This window comes from Ptychodera flava, chromosome 9 (assembly GCF_041260155.1).
Source record: "Ptychodera flava strain L36383 chromosome 9, AS_Pfla_20210202, whole genome shotgun sequence".
Classification (NCBI taxonomy): domain Eukaryota; kingdom Metazoa; phylum Hemichordata; class Enteropneusta; family Ptychoderidae; genus Ptychodera; species Ptychodera flava.
This window is the reverse complement of record NC_091936.1, coordinates 35,075,506-35,098,587: the sequence shown is the minus strand read 5'-3', so window position 1 is coordinate 35,098,587 and position 23,082 is coordinate 35,075,506. Positions and strand designations below refer to the sequence as shown.

At 38.3% G+C, this 23,082-nt stretch overlaps 1 protein-coding gene across 9 annotated transcripts in view; it reads right to left on the bottom strand.

Moving 5' to 3' along the window:
- The window catches only part of LOC139140825 (uncharacterized), a 92,214-nt gene that overhangs the window by 29,815 nt on the left and 39,317 nt on the right, over positions 1–23,082 (bottom strand). For 3 of the 9 annotated variants that reach the window (XM_070710262.1, XM_070710263.1, XM_070710265.1), the window contains exons 2-15: positions 14,157–14,345; positions 13,141–13,222; positions 12,225–12,402; positions 11,485–11,649; positions 10,968–11,114; positions 8,536–8,601; positions 8,017–8,131; positions 6,242–6,382; positions 5,779–5,951; positions 4,835–4,985; positions 4,274–4,369; positions 2,355–2,486; positions 1,777–1,952; positions 760–902 (exon numbers count right to left, since the gene is read on the bottom strand). In XM_070710262.1, coding sequence (XP_070566363.1) covers positions 760–902; positions 1,777–1,952; positions 2,355–2,486; positions 4,274–4,369; positions 4,835–4,985; positions 5,779–5,951; positions 6,242–6,382; positions 8,017–8,131; positions 8,536–8,601; positions 10,968–11,114; positions 11,485–11,649; positions 12,225–12,402; positions 13,141–13,222; positions 14,157–14,345 — 1,954 coding nt within the window. Of the gene's footprint in view, positions 1–759; positions 903–1,776; positions 1,953–2,354; positions 2,487–4,273; positions 4,370–4,834; positions 4,986–5,778; positions 5,952–6,241; positions 6,383–8,016; positions 8,132–8,535; positions 8,602–8,932; positions 8,957–9,176; positions 9,278–10,967; positions 11,115–11,484; positions 11,650–12,224; positions 12,403–13,140; positions 13,223–14,156; positions 14,346–23,082 lie in introns of those variants that run through there. The other 6 variants (XM_070710266.1, XM_070710264.1, XM_070710267.1 and 3 more) reach the window with 4 other exon arrangements.

The following is a 23,082-nucleotide window of genomic DNA, read 5'->3' as shown; positions in this document are numbered from 1 at the left end:
TGTTTGTGTTATCAAGAACATTCAGTCTAAAAAGACGATAAAAAATAAAAAATAAGTGGTTGAGGTGAGTGGCTGTTTGGCATACATGCACTAAGAAACGCACACTGAGTCATTGATTCAATGTCTGTTGTGAATATGCCTGTGTCCTCTATCTTGTATGTCTTAGTATCATGCCAAAACTATCTGTATGCATAGTGTTCTGTGTGCCTCGTACACATGAAAGTTGTATGCAAATGTTTCCAATGCACTGTAAACCAATGACCACAAGAAAAGTCTGATGTAACATTTTGTTTTGTGTATGTATTTCTATGCTACAGTATTTACAGTGACAAAGTCAGCCATTTTTCACAAATTTTGTTTGATACGAGATACTACTTATATTGTTTGACATGTTGAAAGATACTGAATGAATGGGTGACCATGCATATATTCGACCCTGGTTGTAGACACAATACATAAAACCATAGCGAAAATGGATTAATGGTCATGACCATTAATTCATTTTCGCCATAGTCTAAAACTGGGGTCAAATATATGCATGGTCACCAATCATTCAGTATCTTTCAACATGTCAAACAATATAAGTAGTATCTTGTATCAAACAAAATTCATGAAAAATGGCCAACTTTGTCCCTTTAATAATGCGTTTTTCGTGCATATTCTTTTACACTGTCCAAAGTATTTGTCCATCTTTAATAACTGAATACAGAAAGTGCAAGGGTACTTTTTTCATAACTTGGAGCAAATAGGAGTACTTACATATCAGCATGGCAGGCAGCAAGATACCAAATACAGGCATGCCAGTGAGACAGTTGTGAAATGTAGATGAAGAACTTAAAAAATCTGATAGTGCCGATGTCCACGTCCAAGTTGTCTTCCAGTTTAGAGAAAAAGTTGGGTACCTTTTGGGGTAAATAATACATACAATCACATTACCTATTAGGAAGGCTGATAGACTGGTGCACAATACAGGGTCTGTACACTCAAAGTCACAATTTACTAGGCCTTTTAGGTTCAAAATACAATTTTCTACAATAGATACAATTTTTACAACATACCATTTTTATATACCATTTTCCATATCATTTTATGATATCATGACTGATCGTCTTGTCATTTTGAAAACTTTTAGAGGATTATCCGTTCTTCCTGGTGGCTTTAAATTCAAGGACTTTCCATAACTTCCGCGGCGCATACAGACCCAGACAATATCAAGTACCTATTGGGTGTTGTATATCAGTATAATTGTTGAATTTCATTTTTATCTGATATGGAAAACTTTCCTATGAATAAAGTTTTAGATTTAATCTTCATCATTAAAGTCTTAATATCCACCTAAATTATCATAGACTTGCAAAGACCACTGGTGTAACAGGCTGAAAGATCCTGATAGATCTTTCAGTCTACTGATCTAAATGCCCCCTCCAAATTTTTTTTCCTAATTTTAGAGGTCATCATGGGTTTTACTCAGTAAACAACAGCAACAGGCAATGGGTTGAAGTTGCTGCAAGTTCAGCAGTAAATATTGTTGGAGTAACCTGAGATCATTTTATGCATAACAAAATATCAGTATTGTAAAAAGCATTATAAATGCCGGAGAAGTCAGACCAAGTATAGCTTTACCCTTTCACCACCATGGTTTTGCCCAAACCGATTGTTCTTGATAGCTAATATGGGCCTGTTCACTGGACATCGGGGTGAACAGGTTAAACAAGAGAACCTGTTTAACACTTCACGCACTTTTTAATAAAATTTACACTGATTGCTGTTACTTACAATCCAGTATTTGATCACTCGGTTTAGTCTCAGAAATGAAAATAGGTGCCATCGAAGGTGTCCCGCGGGTTGGAAAAAGCAAAGCAGCTCGAGTGGTAGAATGGCAATGATGTCCAAGACAAAACCAAAACTTCTGCAGTAGTGTTTGCGGATACTGGCAAAGTCCTTCAGGTTACCTGATAACAGCAACAATACACAATCATGCTATGGTTTTAGCTGATATACGCAAAAACATGCAATACAACAATGTCAAATTCCATGAACAAAAATATTCATGACACTCCTAGTGACACAGTACACATGATAGTCATTGCAATGCACAGGAATAAATAATATTTTCCCTTTTCCTGATGACAATTTTCTATTTGACTTTTTAAATCTATTTTCATAGTTCCTGGAATACAAGTGCTTTAACAGGGGCTCATTGAAAGTGTTCTAGTATGTTTTAACGCTACACTGAACATAAAAAAGTTTGAAGAATGCAGGGCAAGCAAATATGGCATCAAACTCTTTCTGTTCACCCTGCCTATAAACTGGAAAACAATTTTAAAAACCTGACAAGGCACTTGAGAACCTACCATTGGGTGTTGCAACTGCTGTACGTAGTTTAACAAAGATGTCAGCAATGAGTACCAGATCAAGGCAGTAACTGATCACAAGAAGAGCTGTAGCACCCGGTGAGTCGCCATAGCCAGATGTATGCTGATTGGCTGGGGATTGAAAGAAAAAACACAGGTTCACATCATGCTGAATGTTAATGCCAATTGGCTGAACATCACAAAGCACAGGTGTGCAACGTATAGACCGTGACTATTAACAAGAAGTCAATGGAACAAGAAACAAAAAGTTAGTTAGCTGGCACTCTTACACAGCAATCCCATCACCAGTATTAATTTAGTATTTACCATTTCAAACATCACTGTTATCATAGACTGAACATTTTAACATCATGGTGATTTAAACTGAATCATTTTGGAAAACAGAACTCATAAATTTGAAAAGAAGATATTCAGCTTTGTCATTCACTGGTTGTCATAGCCTTTCCCATGTCAAGCCAAACTGAAAACACAAGAGCCAGTAGCTGCAACTCTTGATGATTTTTTTCAGTATTTTCCCTTTTAATGTCAACCACGTTTTCCTGTTCTACTCCCAAAGCATGTTGATATACACAATATTCAGCTTGTCAACTCAACCTGTACATGTGTGGACTGCATTGTTATTGTTGATTAGTGGAATTCTGATTTTGACTAGAATTCAAATGTAAACAATAACAGTGCATTTAACACATAAAGACGTTGCATCCACAGGCTAAATAGCTGGTGTTTCAACTTGCTTTTTGGGAAGTTGATCAAGATCTTGCAATTCACATACAAAACAAAAATAGTGAAAAAATAATGAAAGTTAAGCCACTGCCCCGTTCATTGAAGTAATGATGCTATCAGCCAAATTAGTAACACTACAAGGCTATACCATTTCAATGATACTTGTGTGCTTGGAGAGAGGCGTTATAAACTTTACCATTGTCATGATATTGGTTATAAAACCATCACCATACAGCTGTTTCTGCGTGTAACTTAAATTTATCATTTGTATTGTCAAAAAATGCACAGTGATCTTGACAAATAGTGACAAGAGTCAATCCAAAAGAAAGCTAGCCAAAATAACTGGCATGATATTTTTTATTTTCATGATATGACTTCTGATGGTAAACAAATAAACATATTTGGCCGTCACAACATATCCAACTTTGATTCTATTTTACAACCAGTCTTACGTAAGGGATCTCCAATCGTGGTCTTACTTTACAATTTTTCTTCTCATAAATTTGTTTCTTTGTTCCATCTGAAACACTAAACACGATGAAACCCAACGGTATAAAAGTTTTGTGTTAGTCAATAGCTTTTTACTATCATGTTATAAAAACACCCAATACATTTTCAATAAGAAAAGATTTGATTTTTCAAATTAGCATGACACACAAAAACACATACTAGCCACACCATTAGGATAAAACTTTTACGATTAGATGAAAATAAAAACATGTTCAGATTTGTCACAGCATGTCACAAGGAACTTTGGGGGAATTTTTGTTTCCTTATTTTATTTTGAAACTGTTTACTCAAATTCTTTTCTGAATAATCAGTCAACAATTTAAAATATTCAAATTTTTCTGCAGTTATGCTTCAAATGATATGACGTCAATTAAATATTGCGTAGACCGTTTATTATGGGACAGTGAAGGTGGAAGGAGACAGATTACTGTATTAGTAAAATTGATTTTTCAAAAACCATCCAGATGACAAGTTCAGCATTATTCAACTTTCTTCTGATGGAAATAACATTAAGGAGATAGGCAACTGTCTTCACATTTGCACTGATTATTGCTCCATGAATTGTAGTGTTTATTTGCCTGTATGCTTAAACAAATCTGAGGTTGCTTGCTCTAAGTAATTTTGTTTTCACACTTTTAGTCTTACAAAGGTTTGACTTGACTCACAACCAGAGATGATGCTAGCGTTTGCTGACTCATTGGAAGACAGAGAGGTTTCATTGGGAGCTGCAGGGTCAGGTATTAGTTCAGGTATTAACTGAACTGCAAGAAAAAGCCATATTGTTTTGTAATCAATATGAACGCAATCTGCTGGTAAAATACATGTAGCACTGTATGCAATGTATGAAAATATCTGTTGGTACATTCCGATAATATGAATCACTCCAATTCGTTCACTATCACTTCTCAAAACTTTCACATGAATAGCCAAGACTTCTGTCCTGAATGTAAAATTTGCCCCAAAAAAGAGAGTCATAACTGATGCTGAGCATTCATTTAAGCCAGACACTGATGAAATGGACTGGTCAAAATTCACGAATTTTGGCTGCTACTCTAAAATTAAAAAAAGCTTGTCATCCATAAAGTTTACCAGGATACATCCACTCAGAATTCCTACTAAGATCTGGATGTGTATAAATGATATAATTTATCAGAAAAAAAATTAAGAAACATCAAATATAAATGCGTGACATTTTAGAAACACTGAGAGATATTTGAGGAACTCACCTGTAAAGCTGGCCATGTAGGAATAGATGAATGAAACCAGCAGAGTAACAATCAGGACTAACTTCTCCCACACTTTGTAGAAATGAGAGTTGGGTTCAATAACTCCATTTTGGATCTTGTCAGCCAGGTCAGAAAGTCTTTTCCGTAGTCTCTGTTTGATGAGAAATACAAACATTCAAACAGTATTATCAGTATCATGATTAGACAAATCTCACCAAAATTTACCTTCAGGAATATCTGAAATGAAATCTTAAGATCTTTGGCTGTTTTTTCTTAGATAGGTATTGTAGGGAGCATGGCATTAAATCTTTACTCATAAAAAGGAAAATAGTTAAGAATATTGAGCATGGCATTTACCGTTACAAATTGCGACACTGGGCAGACACTTTTGAGGTACTCTAAAGCTTTAACTACAACTGATGGACAATTTATACACAGGCTTGACATGCACTAATAACACCGTTTGCAATTTAACCCTTCCACCCCCAGTTCAAAGTACACAGGTCCAGCATCACCACTGAAACACAATGGGCTGGGCCAAACCATGGTGGTGAATGGGTTAAAATATCAAACGACTAAGTCTTTTCTATGATTGGAAAAATCAATAAATTTTCAGGCTTTCTTTAAACTTTAAAGACATCAAAGGAACTCACTCATTCAATGCTACATTTTATGCTTTTGACAAGTTAGGGTATTTTTAATTTGATTATTTGCCAGTTTCTCCGTAAACTCTCACCTCAATGTGCGCCTGATCAGAAATTCTAGCCTGTTTTCATCCCAAATCAAATTAGATAAAAAAAGAAGTGAAAAATGTAGAAAAGCGGTGGAAAAATACAAAAAGGGTTAGAAGAAACACTTTACTTGAACGGCAGCAAAGACAGAGATATTAAAGACAGGGTATGAAATACCTGAAGGATGTTATTTGGTAAGGTCAACAAACTTACAGTGCAACAGTTTCCTTTATGGACAGCCACCCATTGTCCGCCAGGTTCTTCCAATTCAAATACGTCGATGGATTTCGTGATGGCAACTCTGGTTGTAGCTCTGGTCTCTCTCTTTGGTGATGCCATGAGGGAAGATTTTCTCTTGTCTGTATTGCTGGGTCTAGGAACTGCTCCTGAAAACAGAGAATGAGCACATGGTGATTTAAAAACCTTTCACCAATGTGGTTTGCTCCAACCCTATTGTTATCAATGGTGAGTGGGGACTTGTTCACTGGGAATAGGGGTGAACAGCTTAACTGTAGATGACAAGCATCAGGATCAAGAGGAAACACATTTAGTAGTCGGATATCAAGTGCATCATCTTACAACTTTAAAACTTCAGGCAACGTACAGAGACCAGACACAACTCTTGTTTTTTGCTTTTCTCTTGACCACAGTTAACTACTCATAATTCTGAACTTACTTGGTGGCATTGCAGCAGCTACAGATGGTCTTCGAAGACTTTTGGAAGCTGGAATAACGCCTTCGCCAGCCTGTACTCGCTCATGGAGATGTCCCGCCGTGTCACAGCGATTCTCGGCAATTTCCTGGAGTGTCTTTGCCACTGTTTAAAAAACACGAAAGCATGTAGGAATGATCTTAGACAAATCAAATTTGCAAAAATCTGACAAACTGAATAAAAAGTAGCAATATCAGTGCATTATGATGTTGCATTAAAATCTATTTGACATGAACTGCATTGCAAGATGTGGCCCTGATCGACACAATAGTCGTTGCTATGATCTTAAAAACATACTGTATCCATTCTATGACCAGTCTACACAGTAAAAGCTGACATGTCATGAAATGGATCAAAAAATTATATCTAGGTACTAATTTTATTATCTTACCATGAATGAAATATTTGCACTTCCATGGGAGGGGGATGGTTTGTGGGGAGGGATAAGGAGGGCACTGAATGTAACAATCCCTCAACTTGGCCATTTTGATTTTCGTGATAAATACAAAGCACCAAACATCTTGCAATGTGATACAGATAAATAGGTCATTGTGTCAGATTAACCCGTACTTCTACCGGAGGTGTTGTTCAGCCTCTGCACTGTTTTCAATGGTGAGGCTGTGCCCATGTACAGCCTAAAGGAACTACAATTAACCAATGACCAGAATTCAAATTCAAAACTGACCAAAGCTTTTGAGTTAGTCAATGAATGTAGACAAACAGCTAGCACCTTATCTGTGGTTTTGAGGATGATTTAACTAGGAAAGGTACTCAGATTTGGGCGCTTTGTAAGTTTGTCTAGAGCATCTCTTTAAAATAGTCTTTGCCATTTGCACCATTTCAAGTTACCAGTATCATTCACCACTCTGACATGAGACTGGAGTTTCTGTTTCATTGTCATTCCTGTGAAGCCATATCAATTGCAGTGGAATGGCATTCCGCTGCGAAGTATCTGAACAATTCTCTCCACACTTTCCCAACCACATAGTGACTGAATGACTGGAATTTATTTGTAAAAAATAAAAAAGTGATGAAAACCTCAGGAATCTGAACAACAGATGAGTAACATTTAAAAAAAAATTGTTCCCACAGGAGAGGACCTGGATTCTTTGTATGCAACAAGCATGGCTGTTTCTGCAGGATGCCACAACATGTTTATTATATATTGGTGTTTCTGCTCATGGAAAATTTGACCAACTGTCATTGTATCTATAGGAGCATGTTTTCAGTTTATTGAAGCATGCATTTTCAGTTTGTCAATTATTGAAGCATGTAATGTGATTTCACCATCAATTCTCATCACTGGTATGTTTCCTATTAAAGAATGCATGTGTCTAAAGAATGCATGTGAAAGTATTGAAGCTAAACCAAGTAATCATGGCAGCTACTAGAGACCAAAAAAATTGTTCTGAAATCAAAAATCAAAGTAAAACAGTGTGTCAAACTGTCATGTCCTCCATGGTGGAAGGACTATGGTCATACCAAAGTCCTTTCAGCTCCTTCAGGAAAATATATCTTTCCACATCAGCCTAAACGATGGGCATCTATACAGCAGCTGCCACACCCATTACCATGGTTCATGGAGCGCTGGCTCATGAGAATGACAATATCTGTGACCCTTGACTTCAGCTCAGGCTTGTGCTGGTATACAACTGCATATTTCATTTGTACATGTGTGAGAATATACACATTTATTTTCTCTATCTTCAGACTGCCAAGTTCAAGAAGCAGCTACTTACCATCGGGGTAATGTATTAGCACCTTTTGAAGATCAACTTTGTCCAAAACCATGAGATCGCAGTGAGCACCAGCACGAATGGCATGAGTCCTTGGCATGCTGAAGATCAAACTCACCTACAGAGAAAACATCATCAAGGTGATACAAAAATTTTAAATTGTTTCTTCTTATGTGAAAGGATATATATACAGGCGAAAACAAAGTCCTCTCATAAATATTGACTTAAAAGAGATTCTTCAGTGGGAAGATTGTCACACCCTAAATGTAGATTTACTTGTTAGCAAGTCTCTTGTGTCTACTTGTCAGCTGCTCCAGATCACAGGACCCTTCAAGCTGTGATTCATCAACGGAACAAATTTGGATCTCTCTTTTGTTTCTCTCTAACATTCGGATGTCTCATGCAATGAATCAAACAGTCAAGTTCTACTTGTCTACTCTAACTTTATCATTTAAAAGGGGCTTAGACGGAGTATTTTACTCTCCATGATTGCTGTGCTCGTATCATTAAATTTCGCATTACCTCTCCGAATAGTTTGCCGCTCTTCAAGTTTGCAATGGCACATTCATCATCATCTTCAGAAAGAACCTGAAAATAATTCATAAACTGTTTAGAGCACTTGTTAGTACACTTTAAAAAAGCTGCCATCTGCAACAGATATGAAGAATGTTGTACTTTCGATGACACAAATAAAATGTCTTTACGCTGCTTAACCTTTTCAGCGCAAAAGTCAATTTTTGTCACCTTAATAAAATACATCCTATTTTTTTTTTTTCCACATGCTTGCTAAAATTTGATAGAAGATGGTAGCTAGCCAATGAAATGTGATGTCCATTCGGTAAAAATTATCCAAAAAATACAGAAAAAGTTCATAAAAATCGGTAAGATGTTGCACTAAAATTTTGGTGGGAAAAATTACGGCTCTAAGAGTCAGCTAATACAATTTCGCTCCAGGATCGATGATAGAACCAGAGCCAGTCAAGCGTGTGTAGTGCTCATGTCGTCTGCTCATGGGTGAAGACAGCTGCTAACGGTGCAATATTATATAAATTGCAGCTAGGGTGAAGACATATGAATACACATAGCCTCGTGCCTTTAACCGCATCTATACTATTTTGAGATATTGGTCAATACATCTTCATATTCGCAAATCAGCAAATTACCATTCGGGCTACCTTCTATTTTACGGCGCGCCAACTTATGCATTACAAACCAAGAGTACGCGGTCGCAACACCATCCCGATGCGATGGCAGATATGCTTGGGACAACAACACGGTCTGTTTCAAACTGGTTGTTGTTGTCCCGCGTACAAAGATTGAAACGTCACTAGGCATGAACGTTAACCAGAGCTGTGGTGCGCGTAAGTGGATTCTGTGAAGAAAGTAACAGAGTTCCTGGGCTGCAAGTGTGTGTAGGAGCATGGAGGTAAAGCCATGGAGCTAAAAGAAGGAACCGACTTCGAAACTTCCGCCATTCCGCTTGGTAGTCAACGAGGTATTGTGGGAAAATAAAGTTTACTTTACGCAATGCACACTGGGTAAGCTTACTCAGATCGGTACGCGGTCTTCTTCACCGATTCTGTACCGTGTAAGGGGCGACGTCAAAAGTTCAATGAAGGATAAAAAACTTAATTCTTTTAGTTTGGGGGTGGGGGGGTTTTGACCTAAAAAAGTTTCTATCCTACAAATCGATTTAAGGTAAAAATTGCCAGGGGAATGAATATTTTGAAAAAATAGAGCATAAATGCACACTTTCGTGTTGAAGCCAGCGGAGGGAGTTGTTTTAACACGGTGCAGAGCTGCACCTGGCCTTGTTAGTGTAAACAATGCAGGCTGTTGGCCTCTGTTGCACCATAGACGGTAGTTTCTCTACTGTCTATATGGTTGCACTCAGAATTTATAATTGTATTTTGCTGCATTTCTGGTGCACGTGTAGTCCGCCTGAATGGAGTAGTGTGAACTGAGTTGTTACAACCACCAGGACAGTTGAGGTAGTTTTTATACCTCTGGAAGGAGAAACCTGGACTTTATTGTTGTTGTTCTTGTTCATTCATTGATAAACTTCAAGTTTGTTAGTATGTTGTATTTACATTTGATGAAACACAAAGTGTGTTCCCAATCTTAAGCCCCGCTAGCTTTATCTTTTAGCATTATTTTTATGATTTTACTTTCAAACTAAAATAAGTTGGTGACAATGTAGTCATTTAGGTCTGTGTACACACTTATAACTACCTGCCGGGGCTATATATGCAATTTTGAACAAGATAAAGATTACACTGCGATTAAATGTTTGCCCAAACATTATATCACAGCCCCATGCAGAAAAGCTAAAACCCTTGATACTATGCATATCTTCATTGAAATCTTCATATAAACTGCACAGAGTAGTCCAATGTAATGCATAAGGGTGAATGCTTTCAACTATGACATTGTATGTTCTGATTCCTTTTTAATATTACCAATTTTTGAAAATGCCAGGAAATCAAAATGACCGTTAAAATTTTAATTTACATGTGAAATGTTTCTGAAAGGAATGGTTTCCTAATGCAGTAAAAGTTCATATCTCTTCATAGGGTAGATTTCAGAAAGGAGAGAATAGGTAGATAATTTGAGGTCAACAAATTTCAAGAGTTACAGCTTGTTGGGCTTTAACGAGGCATTACTTTATTTCACCCCTAAATTGACTGATCCTTAGCTTTGCTTTACATAGAAAGAGCCTGGCAACAGGTTCAATATAAGTCAATTAAGTTTCTAGGGGGGTGGGGGGGGTTTGGGGAGAAACTAAAGGAATTAAGTTTTTTATCCTACATTGAACTTTTGACGTCGCCCCTAATAAGCATCACTCATGATCACTGCCCATGAGCAAAAATGTACGAATTCTGTATCAAGCGGAAGGCGACATTAATTTTACGTCAGATTGTACCTGACTTTACTTTTATTATTCTTATTCTTACCTCGACTTCGCCACGGTGGATAAAGTACATGCTATGCCCGATCTCTCCACGGTTTGCGATAGTTTGGTTTGGCAGATACAGCGACGGTTTGATCACCAGTGACAGCATTCGGAGGAAACCTTCATTCATCGACTTGAACATTGGCGCCTATAAGTTATAAAAGTAAGCATTTCTTTAAAAGTCGGCTACACCGGCAAATCCTCCGTACTCACATACAACTCGGGTGACGTGATTATCAAAACATCGTCACTACTTAACTTACTTTTGGTCGCAAGTTTTATCATGGAACAATCATGTGAAATGAATATTTGTATGCTGAAAAATTCTAAGTAAGTTAATGCTGCACTCGGCGCGTCTGACGTTTGGTTGCCGTCAAGGAAACGTATTCTTAACGTCGATACACGTGCTTTATGAAATTTAATGATCCTATTCACAGTTTTACTTATTTTTACGGACATTTGACATTCAAAATAGTCGCCATCTCTGCGTTAACTTTATGGCGAATTAGATTACCAACCTTATCGAGGATGTATTTGTTGGCTATGAGCGAGACTTCTGCTTGGAAAGTCAGAGGTAGGGTATCAAACATTCCCTCGCTGTGAACACCCTTCTTACGGACCCAGAGATATTCGTAGTAGCCAATCACAAGTTTCTGTAGTTCTTCGGGCACCGTCAGATCTTTCTGTTATGGGTAAACGTTTTTAAAGGTGAGGATACTTATACGAAAATCTCTTGGGTGTGCAATGTAACTGTGTCCTTTCCCCGTTTGAATACCTTATCAGTTAGAACACGTTTTGCAACTTAAGAGAGTTATTCTTGTATAAAAGACGAATATTCAACTGCGAGAACACGTTTTGCAACTTAAGAGAGTTATTCTTGTATAAAAGACGAACATTCAACTGCGAGTCTCTGCTTTCGTAGTCTACCGAAATTGTAACGATCACTTTACTGTTTATGATTCAATATTGAATATAATAGAAACAGTTACAAGTGGTGGATTATTATTCTCACTTTCCAGGACCAATGGTTGGTTACGTTCTTTATTAGCACCAACATCATGCATAGAGATAGTGAAGATCGTCATTCTGGCGGCTGTCTAGTCAAAGACAGATGACAGATGACACTATAAAGTATATTCTACTCAAGACCGATGTCAATTAAATGTCGATTTAATTCTTATCTCAAAGATGTGAAACTAAAACTGAAAACTAAATCGAACACTGGTGCGGCACTCTATCTGCACCGGAGTGTACTTACCAAATGATTTTTGACAACATTCAGTCGGTGAGTGTATCGCGCCCTCTGTCCGTCAAAGTTGGTTAGCATGGAAGCCATGCCTCCGAGGATCATGCCGAAGAAGACGAATATGCCGAGAAGCATGCCGAATGTGGAAAACCAGCGTTCATTTTCGTTGATGGAATGGATGTCACCGTACCTATAAGGCGCCAAGAAGTCAAAGGTCGAGTTTGTGTTTAGAGAACAATTCACGATGGTGGTTAATAGCAGATTTTGTACTTATTTGCAAAAACGTGTAACGTTATCAACGTGAATACAAAGTAAGGACATGTAACTCTAACTTTTGAATTTTTCAGTACTTCTGTAATATGCGAACAATTTACTATATAATATACAAGTTTACATGTAACATATCGAATAACTATATGTTTGAACGCTTTGTACAGACAGTGCTAATTCGATAAATAGCTGGCGTCGAAATGAATTCTACGTCCACACTGCAATTAATTTTTCAGCTGTAACAATGTAGGTCATATATAAATGTATCATGTGGTAACGTCCCGAATACCAGCCATTTTCAAAATTTCCTGAGGGAGCAGAACAAACGACTGTTGTCAAACATGAAGCAAAAATACTGTCGGAAGATAAATTTACCGACGAGCAATGAATCATGATGCTGAACACAAGAATTTGGCACATTTGAAACATTCGTGGAGATCAATCCTGGTGAACCAAAACAAATAAAACTCATATTTGCAATCTGTATATAGGCTTAACCCAGTTCCCGTGTTTGCGTCGGAAATTATTGATGGAGCAGAGTGTTCAGTTAAAATGAATTGAAAGTCCGGAGGGTATACAAAACACGAGAGAGAGAGAGAGAGAGAGAGAGAGAGAGAGAGAGAGAGAGAGAGAGAGAGAGAGAGAGAGAGCTACTTACCCTGTAGATGTAGTGGTAGCAACTGCCCAGTAAAGGGTAATTATATATGCATCACCCGTGGAAGTATTGGCTAATTCAGTACCTGAATGTTAAAAAATAATTCCGTTATTGAACCCATCTTCTAAAAAGAGTCGATAAAATGACTTCATTTCGTGCAAACACAGCAATGTTGATCGAAACCCCACAATCTACTTTCCTTTTTTGTACAGAACAGATTCCCAAGGCAAACGTCAATGGGTGCTAGGACACGCAATTAACACATAAAGTAAACAGATATTTAACGTCGATAAGTTCAGGGTGTGTCGGGAATTATGAAGGTGAGGCGAGCGATGAATAGTGAACAAGTACGAAGTGAAAGTATATACAGTGACGTAATAGAGAGGGGGCCTATAGAGGGAGGTGAGGAAGGAGGGTCGGATGAAAGATCAGAAGATCGTCGGATGGGATAGCTACCTGTGGAAATTATCTACAGAAAGGCATGCAGATACACTGACAGAGATCAAGACACAAAGTGAGAAGATGAATAGATAATGCAAAATTATGAAAACTCAACGATTTAACACAGTAAAAGTAAAATAGTCTCGTAAGCATCGTCGATGAAAAATGAAAACACATTTCTTTGAAAAGTGTGTCTATTATTTGAGTTGCAGAAATAATTGAGGTGGGCGTTGATTAGAAACGCTTAAAATATCTTTGAACAACGTGAAAAGTTGAAATGCGGAGAATTTCCAAACACTCATCGGCAACCAGAATCCCACTTGTCAGCAGGATTCTCACTGCAAATAGAGTGTTATAATTTCGTGACGTAAAAGTGTCGTACAAGGAAATATTTCATTTTGACTTTCGGGAATGGCACACTGGTTGGTCTACATTCAACCATGGTTTGGTTTCGACATGAAGAAAACGCAAGTTGATAAACATCTGTCATCGAATATGTAAGTATGAAGGACGATCACCACGCGGTCGAAAGCGAATTTGTTTGAAGGTATTCACAATCAAAACAGTGTGGTCCTTACCAAGGTCGATTTCAGGGCTGGTGCCCCAGGAGTTGTTGTAGCATACCGGATCCAGACCATCGTGGAGTCCTACACACGTGAGTGCATACCATGCACATGACAGGAGGTGGTTCATCAACGCAGCCAAGGTGGTGTATTTCAGTGTACGGACTAGCGATGTGTTGGTACCAAGTTCGGATTCTCTTGAATCTGCAGAGGAGACAAAATACCGTGCATTTATAACCGTTTCATCACCATACTTTGGCCAAAGTGGTGATTGCGGACCTGTTTGCGGGGAAATGGGCTGAACTGGTTAAAAAATACAACACGGAAACTGACAGACTTTAGACGAAAACTTGTCATCCTCTTCTTGGAAAGGATGGCGTCATCTTGAGTTCGTGTAAAACTTTTAATTTTTCTCTGAGTTATTTTGAATTCAAAATTATAGGAAATTTGATTCCCTGAGAGTCTATATGCTCTTGATTTATGCTTAGTTTCTTTGAGCACGGCATTTTAGCAAACGTTGACCTTTCATCCCTATTGCATTATGTATAGGTCCTAGCCACCTTGTTGCAAACAATCAGGGCATGCTAAACTTTGATGATGAGAAAGGCGAACTTTGTACAAAGGTATCATAGTTGACGTCAAAGAACTGGTGCATGGTATGAACTTATCGGAACTAATTTAGTGTAATAATCAGGACGAGGCTGGGGCATGCGCAGTACTTATCACAAAGCATCATTGCTGATGGCGATCCATAGATAATAACGATGAAATTTCCCCTGTTTTTCTGTTCAATCTACGCAGCTATGAACATGAACTATGAACAGCTATGAACAGCTATGATCACCTTGAAAAGGTTGATTTTATCTTTGTCAAGAATTCACGACACAAACTGCTTTGTGCGATCTTTGCGAAGAAACATAATATTTAATCTACACAACATATTCTCTTTACGTCAATTTGAGGTAAAAAATAAGGTTTATCATTCTTATTCGTTTTCAATTTCTTAAATGGAAAGCACGGAGTATCGTACGCAGTTAAGTATGAGAAGTCTTATCTTTCGCACTGCTCCTTGTCGCTATTTTGCGATCTGCCTGTCCACTTCTTAAGGTAGTACGTGGCTCGAAATTGAAAACCTAAACTTTCTCTCAAGCTTTCCTGAAAGAAGCTTTCAATCATTCTCTTAACAAATCAAGAGTAAAACTCGGGGGCCACTGTGCGGTGCAAATTTTAGCACTAGGGAAACAAATTACCTAATATTTACCGATATTTGAAATTCAAAATCGCCGACAACCCCGTGTTAACTCTATGGTGATTTTTTTTTTCACAAAACTGAGACGGTGAAATCTTTACTGATTCCAGGAGCTTAAAAACGAGTCCCAACAAACAATAGACCAGAAAAGAATTGTAAAAATTTGAGAGGCTGAGCATCTCTAGTCAACGAGGCGCGTTTTACCTAAAGTCATCCTTTCACACGGTGTACATGGTGTGTACTTACAACTCGCCGGCGTCCAATCAGCAACATCAAAACATTTAACCATAGACCCTCAAGGGTCCATGATTTAACCTACATTTTACAATAGACGGGTAGAGCGCATGTCTTACCGACTGGCACATAGCAAGCTGCGGTGGCCAAAAAAGGTTAAGTCAGCAACCTGAAGATTGCTTAACCCTTTCACCACGGTACACTTTGCTTCCGATGGTAAGCTTGGAAATATGTTTCGGGACATGGACGCGGTGACACGGGTTACATATTTGTTATCCTGAACCAACTCTCTTAGCGATTTCACAGACACTTGGTGCCGGCTAGCATATGTCTGCAATATATCACCGGTGCTTTATCGGCCGTATGGACAGCACAATATTCTTGTCAATATTTCACTCCCCGGTGGTGAATCTCCATCCTGGCCAATACGGGGAACAAGAAAAGTCTGGGAGAATTCTTTCCCTCTGGTAGATATGCGCTGACAGCGAAAAAAAACTCTCGCCAAATGTCGTACTAATCAAAAGAAAATGTTTTGTGGTCAAAAGGCTGAGATCGGCTTAGCATTGACATCTGTGACGTCAGCAGGTGTCAGCGGACACATATTGAATATCCAGGGTCCGAAGTTACTTACTTGCACTCACTGCAAAGACGTGGGCGACGAGAAAGGATGGTAAAATGTGAAAAGGGGATAGATGATCTGCTCTACTGGGCGTACGCCTGGGAAATGAAAGTAGCGAAAATCTCTGGTGGTATTAAACGCTGTGTGCATTGTTTATTTCATCTCTTCTAATCTCATTATGGCAAATCGGCATTGGTTCTGTCACTTAATATTGAAAAGCAGTGATGCCCCAGTTTTCTGAATTGTCAATTTCATCCCGTAGCTGTAGTGCATACTGCAGCGATACCTTCTACACTACACACTGCACCGATTCGTACAGTTTACGATTCAACTAACAATCCAAACGACTGAGCCCAACAGCGTTTTCTCATCATTGTCTTCTTTCATGTGAGTCGTAGAGTTGTGCAGATTAACATAAAATCACCGTTACTCTGGGGTTAAGTAATCGTTATAAAATATACAAATTCTGTTGCTCCTGTCGATGGGATGAACTGTATCAAAATGTGCTGGCCTTAGAAATGAGAGACATTTCGACAGATGCAGATGAATTCGGAGTAATTGTAAACCTCTTGACCGCTGAGATTATAGGGAAGGGCAAGGCTGAAGACAATAAAAGATAGACATGAAGGTAATGAAGATGATACTAATAACGATACGTCGAGACGAGTGGAATAAAATGTCAGCAGACGGAACAGTGATGGTGAGAACGGTGATGATGATGACAGCGAGGACGATGGTGATGGCGATGACGACGGCGACCATGAAACTTTGACAGTGACAATGAAGAAAATAACGAACATGACAGCTGAAGAAATTTTCAACTTTAGAAGTGAAGTCGGTGCAACTTTTTTTTCACAGCGGCAGCTCTCAGAGTAGGTGTTCACGGTTACTCAGTTTGTTGAAAAATCTCCGCAATGTCGACGTGTGTAAATACGAAGTACATAAACCTACTCAATCGTAACGTTGTGGCAGGGTACAGTCGTAATTTTGTCTCTCGTGGACAAACAAACCATAGATCCGACCGACCATACTTGGAAATTTAAGATTAAACGTCTTTCTGTACGCGTGAATACAAGCGAGGAATCCAAAGCAGAAATACCAAATACATCACATTTCAGCAGAAAATTTGTCAGACGGCTGTGTTTTCTTTGCTTTACACAGAGCGTTGGTCAGTGCCCCACAGTACTTATGGTGCCTGTAAGCACACGAGTGTGGTTGGGGAACTCAGCTGAAAAGGTTAAAGAGACGTGACACTGCCATCAAACACGGGTGGCACGTACGGAGCGCACTGTCGTCAGCCTGTCACCCTCCGTCCACTATGATACACCGCTGTTTGCAGAATATTTCGTAATATTCCAAACGTGTCTGTAGACTGACGCTACTGCATTCAGTATTCTTGATGTAAACAGATTAGAAATGCACGAATTCGGGACCCGCAAGGAATCTAACCGTACATTTCAAAAATGTCTCCCTCCCACGTCTCATCTTCTCCTATATGTATGAGCTTTTTAGGTTTGCCCATGAGGATGATAGAGTGCAATATCGATATTTTGGTCGATGCTGTTGTTATTTGCATATTACCGCAACCCCTTGCGCTCTATTTAAATCAGTGTTCTGCACTTTCATCAATTTTAGATGTTTTTTTTTATCTCAACTCAACGGTTACCATAGCAGATAAGAAACAATCAATCGTTGATAACAAAGACTGCGACACGCGGAGAAATGTCAGGCAGCCGTCAAGGTCTCATCGCAAGTGACACACAGTGGGAAAACACTTAAAAGTTTATGAAGATAAATTACGGGCACTGCATTTCAGAATATTTACCGACACTATTCATAATGTTTACATGTCATAATCGTGACGTCCGCTTGATGTACATTTCAGTCATGTGGTTTTGTCGGTCCGACTTGAAGGCTATGATCTGACACATATAAAACCGTGTCAACGACACCGAAACTGTCCCGGTACCCGTTTTAAACAATCTGTCTTTCGCCGTTCTTGTCATGACACATTTTTAATGTCTGGCTGTTTGGTTATCGACAGTTGCTTGTGGGGCGTTCGGCCTTGTTTTGCTTTGTCAAATTGCTTTGCAAGAGAAGGGGTAAATGTCGGTAAACGGAAAACGAGGACATCGAGTCAGAACTTAACAAGTAAGGCTGACGACTCCTTTCCAAGGTCATTGCTATCTCCTTGAGTTTAATGTGATATTTCTCTCACCCATAATATTTAACCTCAACATGACAATAAACATTGTGGTTCTTCGTTATTGTTTGATAGTGTTGACACCCGTTAGCTTGAAGATGGGTGAGTATGCTTAGGAAAATCACAATGATTGCACCAAACGTTCTTCCTCTCCTCAAAATGACATATTTGCGAACGTCCTTGTAAAACCTTTGCGGCAATTTGATATCATCGTCTAACTTATGCTATCTATTGCGAGGACATCCCTGGCTGCAGCAACCCGTGGTAGGCGCGCCTCGGCTGATCTGAGACCAGAAATCCTGTGAACAACATGAACGATATGGCCTCAGCTGTCCTCCGTACCGCCAGTGGTGCTTGATCGCTATTTATGTACGCAAATGTTACCCATTTCAAAGTGAATTTGTGAAATCACTTTCGAAAGCCGACAACATAAAAAGATCAAGTGGAGAGTCTGACCATTTAAAAAAAATATTTGACCCCAATAACCTTGCCATTTCAGATCGTCGCTATATCGTATTTGACTTAGCAGGTGCACGCCCAGACGATGAAACATTGTTGACATGTTTGAGCTTGAGAAAGGCCGCACGTGGTCAAATAAGTCAAGTAGTTTTGAAATTAATTTTAATGTCTGAGTAGGGTCTGCTCCGCAGGAAAAGCCACACTTGTAAGTTGAATGTTGGCTGCAAAACACGCGCAGCCCTTTCCGAGCCACGATTGCGTTCAGTCAACTAGGGAACTTTGAGGGTAAACAGGAGTGAAGGTTATATATCGTGTATATCGGCAAATGATAGGTTAAAGGGTTAAATCCATGCAGATTTGTGTCTCCGTCAACAAATCTATACTTTGTTAGAATATTGGAATCAGCTTTGAGCTTTATAAGGGACTGGACACAAATTACAGGGGGGGTGGGCCGGTGTTTTTTGGGGGTGGGTCGCCATTTTTCGCGCAAGCATTTTTGAAGGGTCATAAAATTTTGTGCAAGCCTATGGGGGAGGGTCACCTTTTTTCATGCATCAAAGCTGAAATTGCATGTGGACTTTATGGAATACTGAAAAAAGAAAAAATACCTCCTGGCACTTTCATGTTCTGCCATTACCATTTTCGGCGCGCCCTTCGGGCGCAAATTTCAGGTATAATAAACAATGTATTGATGATCCAAGCAGCCACATTGATTTAAGTTGTCATGATTTCTACTTATTCAACACTATTGTGCATAACTGTCCCCTATAATGACTCTTTCAATAACAATTTGGGAGATTACTTATTTGACATCATTCTCTCATTGACAATACATTGGATATAGGTCGGTGTCAAACGTTCATGTCGCTGTATGTACATTTTTTAATTTTTTTAGGACATTGACAGAATACAAACTGTTCAGAATAGTGCATAGTGTCATCAATAACAACTGGAAGCTTCAGGTCGAACAACTTTTGAATAACAATTTAGGATCAGATAACCTATGAGTTATTTGTAGTTTCCTCATAGCCTACAATGTATAGTGAATCAACATTTTGGTGAAATTCCAAAATCAAATTTCTTGCACAACCATTGACTTAAAACCACTCTAGTCTAATCATGAATATTAATACTAATAATTAGGTGTACATAAATGCACAGGTTTACCAAGTTTTGTATTGGAAAAAAATTATTCATAGTTTCATCATAGACTGCCATGTATAGTGAATGGACATTTAAGTGATATGCCAAAATCAAATTTCTTGCACAACCATTGACTTGAAACCACTCTAGTCTAATCATGAACATTAGTACCAATAATTGAGTGTACATAAATGCACAGATTTACCTATTTTTGTATTAGAAAAAAATTATTCATATGGTTTCACCATAGACTGCCATGTATAGTGAATCAACATTTCGGTGAAATTCCAAAATCAAATTTCTTGCACACACATGGACTTGTAACCACTCTAGTCTAATCAAGAACATAAATATCAATAATCAAGCATACATAAATACACAGATTTGCCAAGTTTTGTATTTAAAAAAAATTATTCATAGTTTCTTCATAGACTACAATGTATAATGGATCCACATTTCATGCGAAATTCCAAAAACAAAGTTATTGTACACAGATGCACGTGTTACCACCCTCTTCTAATCAAGCACAATTATGTCAATTATTCAGGGTCATATATACACAAATAGTGCATATTTTTAATTCTGAATTTTTTTTTTACAGTTTTGTCATAGACTCCCATGTATAGTGGATCAACATTTTATGCGAAATTCCAAAAACAAAGTTATTGTACACAGATGCACATTTTACCACCCTCTTCTAATCAAGCACAATTATGTCAATTATTCAGGGTCCATATATGCACAAATAGTGCAAATTTTTAATTCTGAAAATTTTTTGACAGTTTGGTCATAGACTCCCATGTATAGTTTTGTCATAGACTCCCATGTATAGTGGATCAATATTTTGAGAGAAATTCCAAAATCAAATATCTTCTTCACATGTGCACTTGTAAACAACCCATGCTAATCAAGTATATCTATATCAGTTATTAAACATCTGTATATGAACAGATATAGCTAGTTTTATACTGGAAAATACACGTTCATAGTTTCTTATAGTCGACTACATGTATAGTGAATCAACATTATCGATAAAATCTAAAAATTACATTTTTTGTACAGGCATGCACTTTTTACCTGCCACTTCAAGCAAAGTACATTTACATGAATTATCACACACATATGATTTGATATTTTTTGGACAACGCGTTATATCGGCCACATTTTGCCTTCCTTTCGGGAGGGCGACTTAAAAAGTATAGCAAGTCAGAAGGGGGTCTTTAACACATTGCGGGTTTTTTGGGGGGGTATTGAGTAACAGGGGAGGGTCACTTATTTTCATGCACGGATAAGGGGGAGGGTCACTAATTTTTGTGCATGAACTTTTGAAGGGTCATTATTTTTTACGCAGCGGTTTTTCGAAAAACACCGGCCCACCCCCCCCCCCTGTAATTTATGTCCAGTCCCTAATTCAGTAAAGGCGAAGAATGGTCAGACTAAAGGACGACAGAAAAAAAACCACAAAGCATGAATCTGGTTGAGAAAAGCTTCCAAGGACGAGATTAACTTCTACTATTTTAGTCCTTTTTTAAAAACGCAACTGTTTGCATGTCATTTTGGCGGCAAACACAACAGATCAAGATGACGCAAATGGCGAGATTGTTGCTAGAGTGAAAGCATTCACATTGACAGTTGTCGAGAGAAAAATCTATTTCAGTGATACGAATCTAGATCAATAATTCGTAACTCGCCCACTCACTGCATGCATGCGGGAATATTCATGACGGAATTCATCCAATAATGTGTCAGATAGCCATTGCTATGGAAATGCCATATCGAAGGCCTGTGAAGTCCTTTGTCTCATGGATCAGGCTTGGACAAAAGTGAGTCAAAATCTGGCGAATGGGTTGGCACGTTACTGTGGTATCCTATGCAAGCGTGACTTAATTCGATGATTGATGCACTGAGAGTTATCATGGAGCATGAAATGTGAAGATTAGTTGTGTGTATGTCTGTCTGTCTGTTTAATATATACATGTATATGTGAGTATGTTTTATATATGTGTATATATATATATATATATATATATATATATATATATATATATATATATATATATATATATATATATAACATTGTAAATCAAGTTTAAATCAAGGTCAATTATTGATAGATTTGTACTGAATGGACAGACGCTCAAAACCACGAATTTATGTGTTTGAGAGTACATGAATGCAAGTCTTTCGTGTATCTGTTTTCTCTCAATCAAGAATGGTGAGCTAGAACAATAACCGTATGATAGGTATATAAAATGCATTATTAAAGTTAATACTAAGGATGTGGGTAGTGCCACTTTCAGTTAAGAGGAAGAGATAAAAGAGACTATGGAGGTGGTGCTGAGCTAGTAAAAAAACCAAAGTGCAGAATTTGATGCAGAATTCGCCGCACAAGTGCGCCCTCTATCACAGTATAACCGCTCATGGATAGCAGCCAAGTACCAGTTACTCATCGCTGACTGAGACCGGAAGACTGCGAAACGCATGACTTTAAAATGACATTATTTTGTCCATGAGAACTCAGGCGGGACAATAATTAATGGTTTTGGATCGAAATGCGAAAATCTCTTCACAAATAAGTCATGTGCTTGTGTCAGAATTATGACTCGCCTAAAAAATGATCGATTTTTTTCTCAGTTTGATTGATATGATGGAAAACAACTCTTTGAAAGCTAACTAACCCCAGTGACCCATATTTCGTGTAAATTGCTGTCACGACAAAAATCCCGCATATCGATCTAATTCGGGTCTAGCTTTCACTTTCCCTGTTGCCATGACAATACAGACAGGCGTCAATATTACCCTAAGATATACAATAGATGGCATTGCATTTTTATATCTGAGCACAGCACCTGTCACTTTACCCATGAATTCAAGCGCAGCCAAGTCAATGTGCGTGTGTCTGTCGGTTGTGTTCCAACAAAAGGGACAGAAGTAACTTCAGAAAATGTATAAAGAAGATGACTGTGTTAGAATTCGAAATGGCTTGCATCAGATATGTCTGTCAGGTCTTGTAAACCACCAATGTTTTCATTGA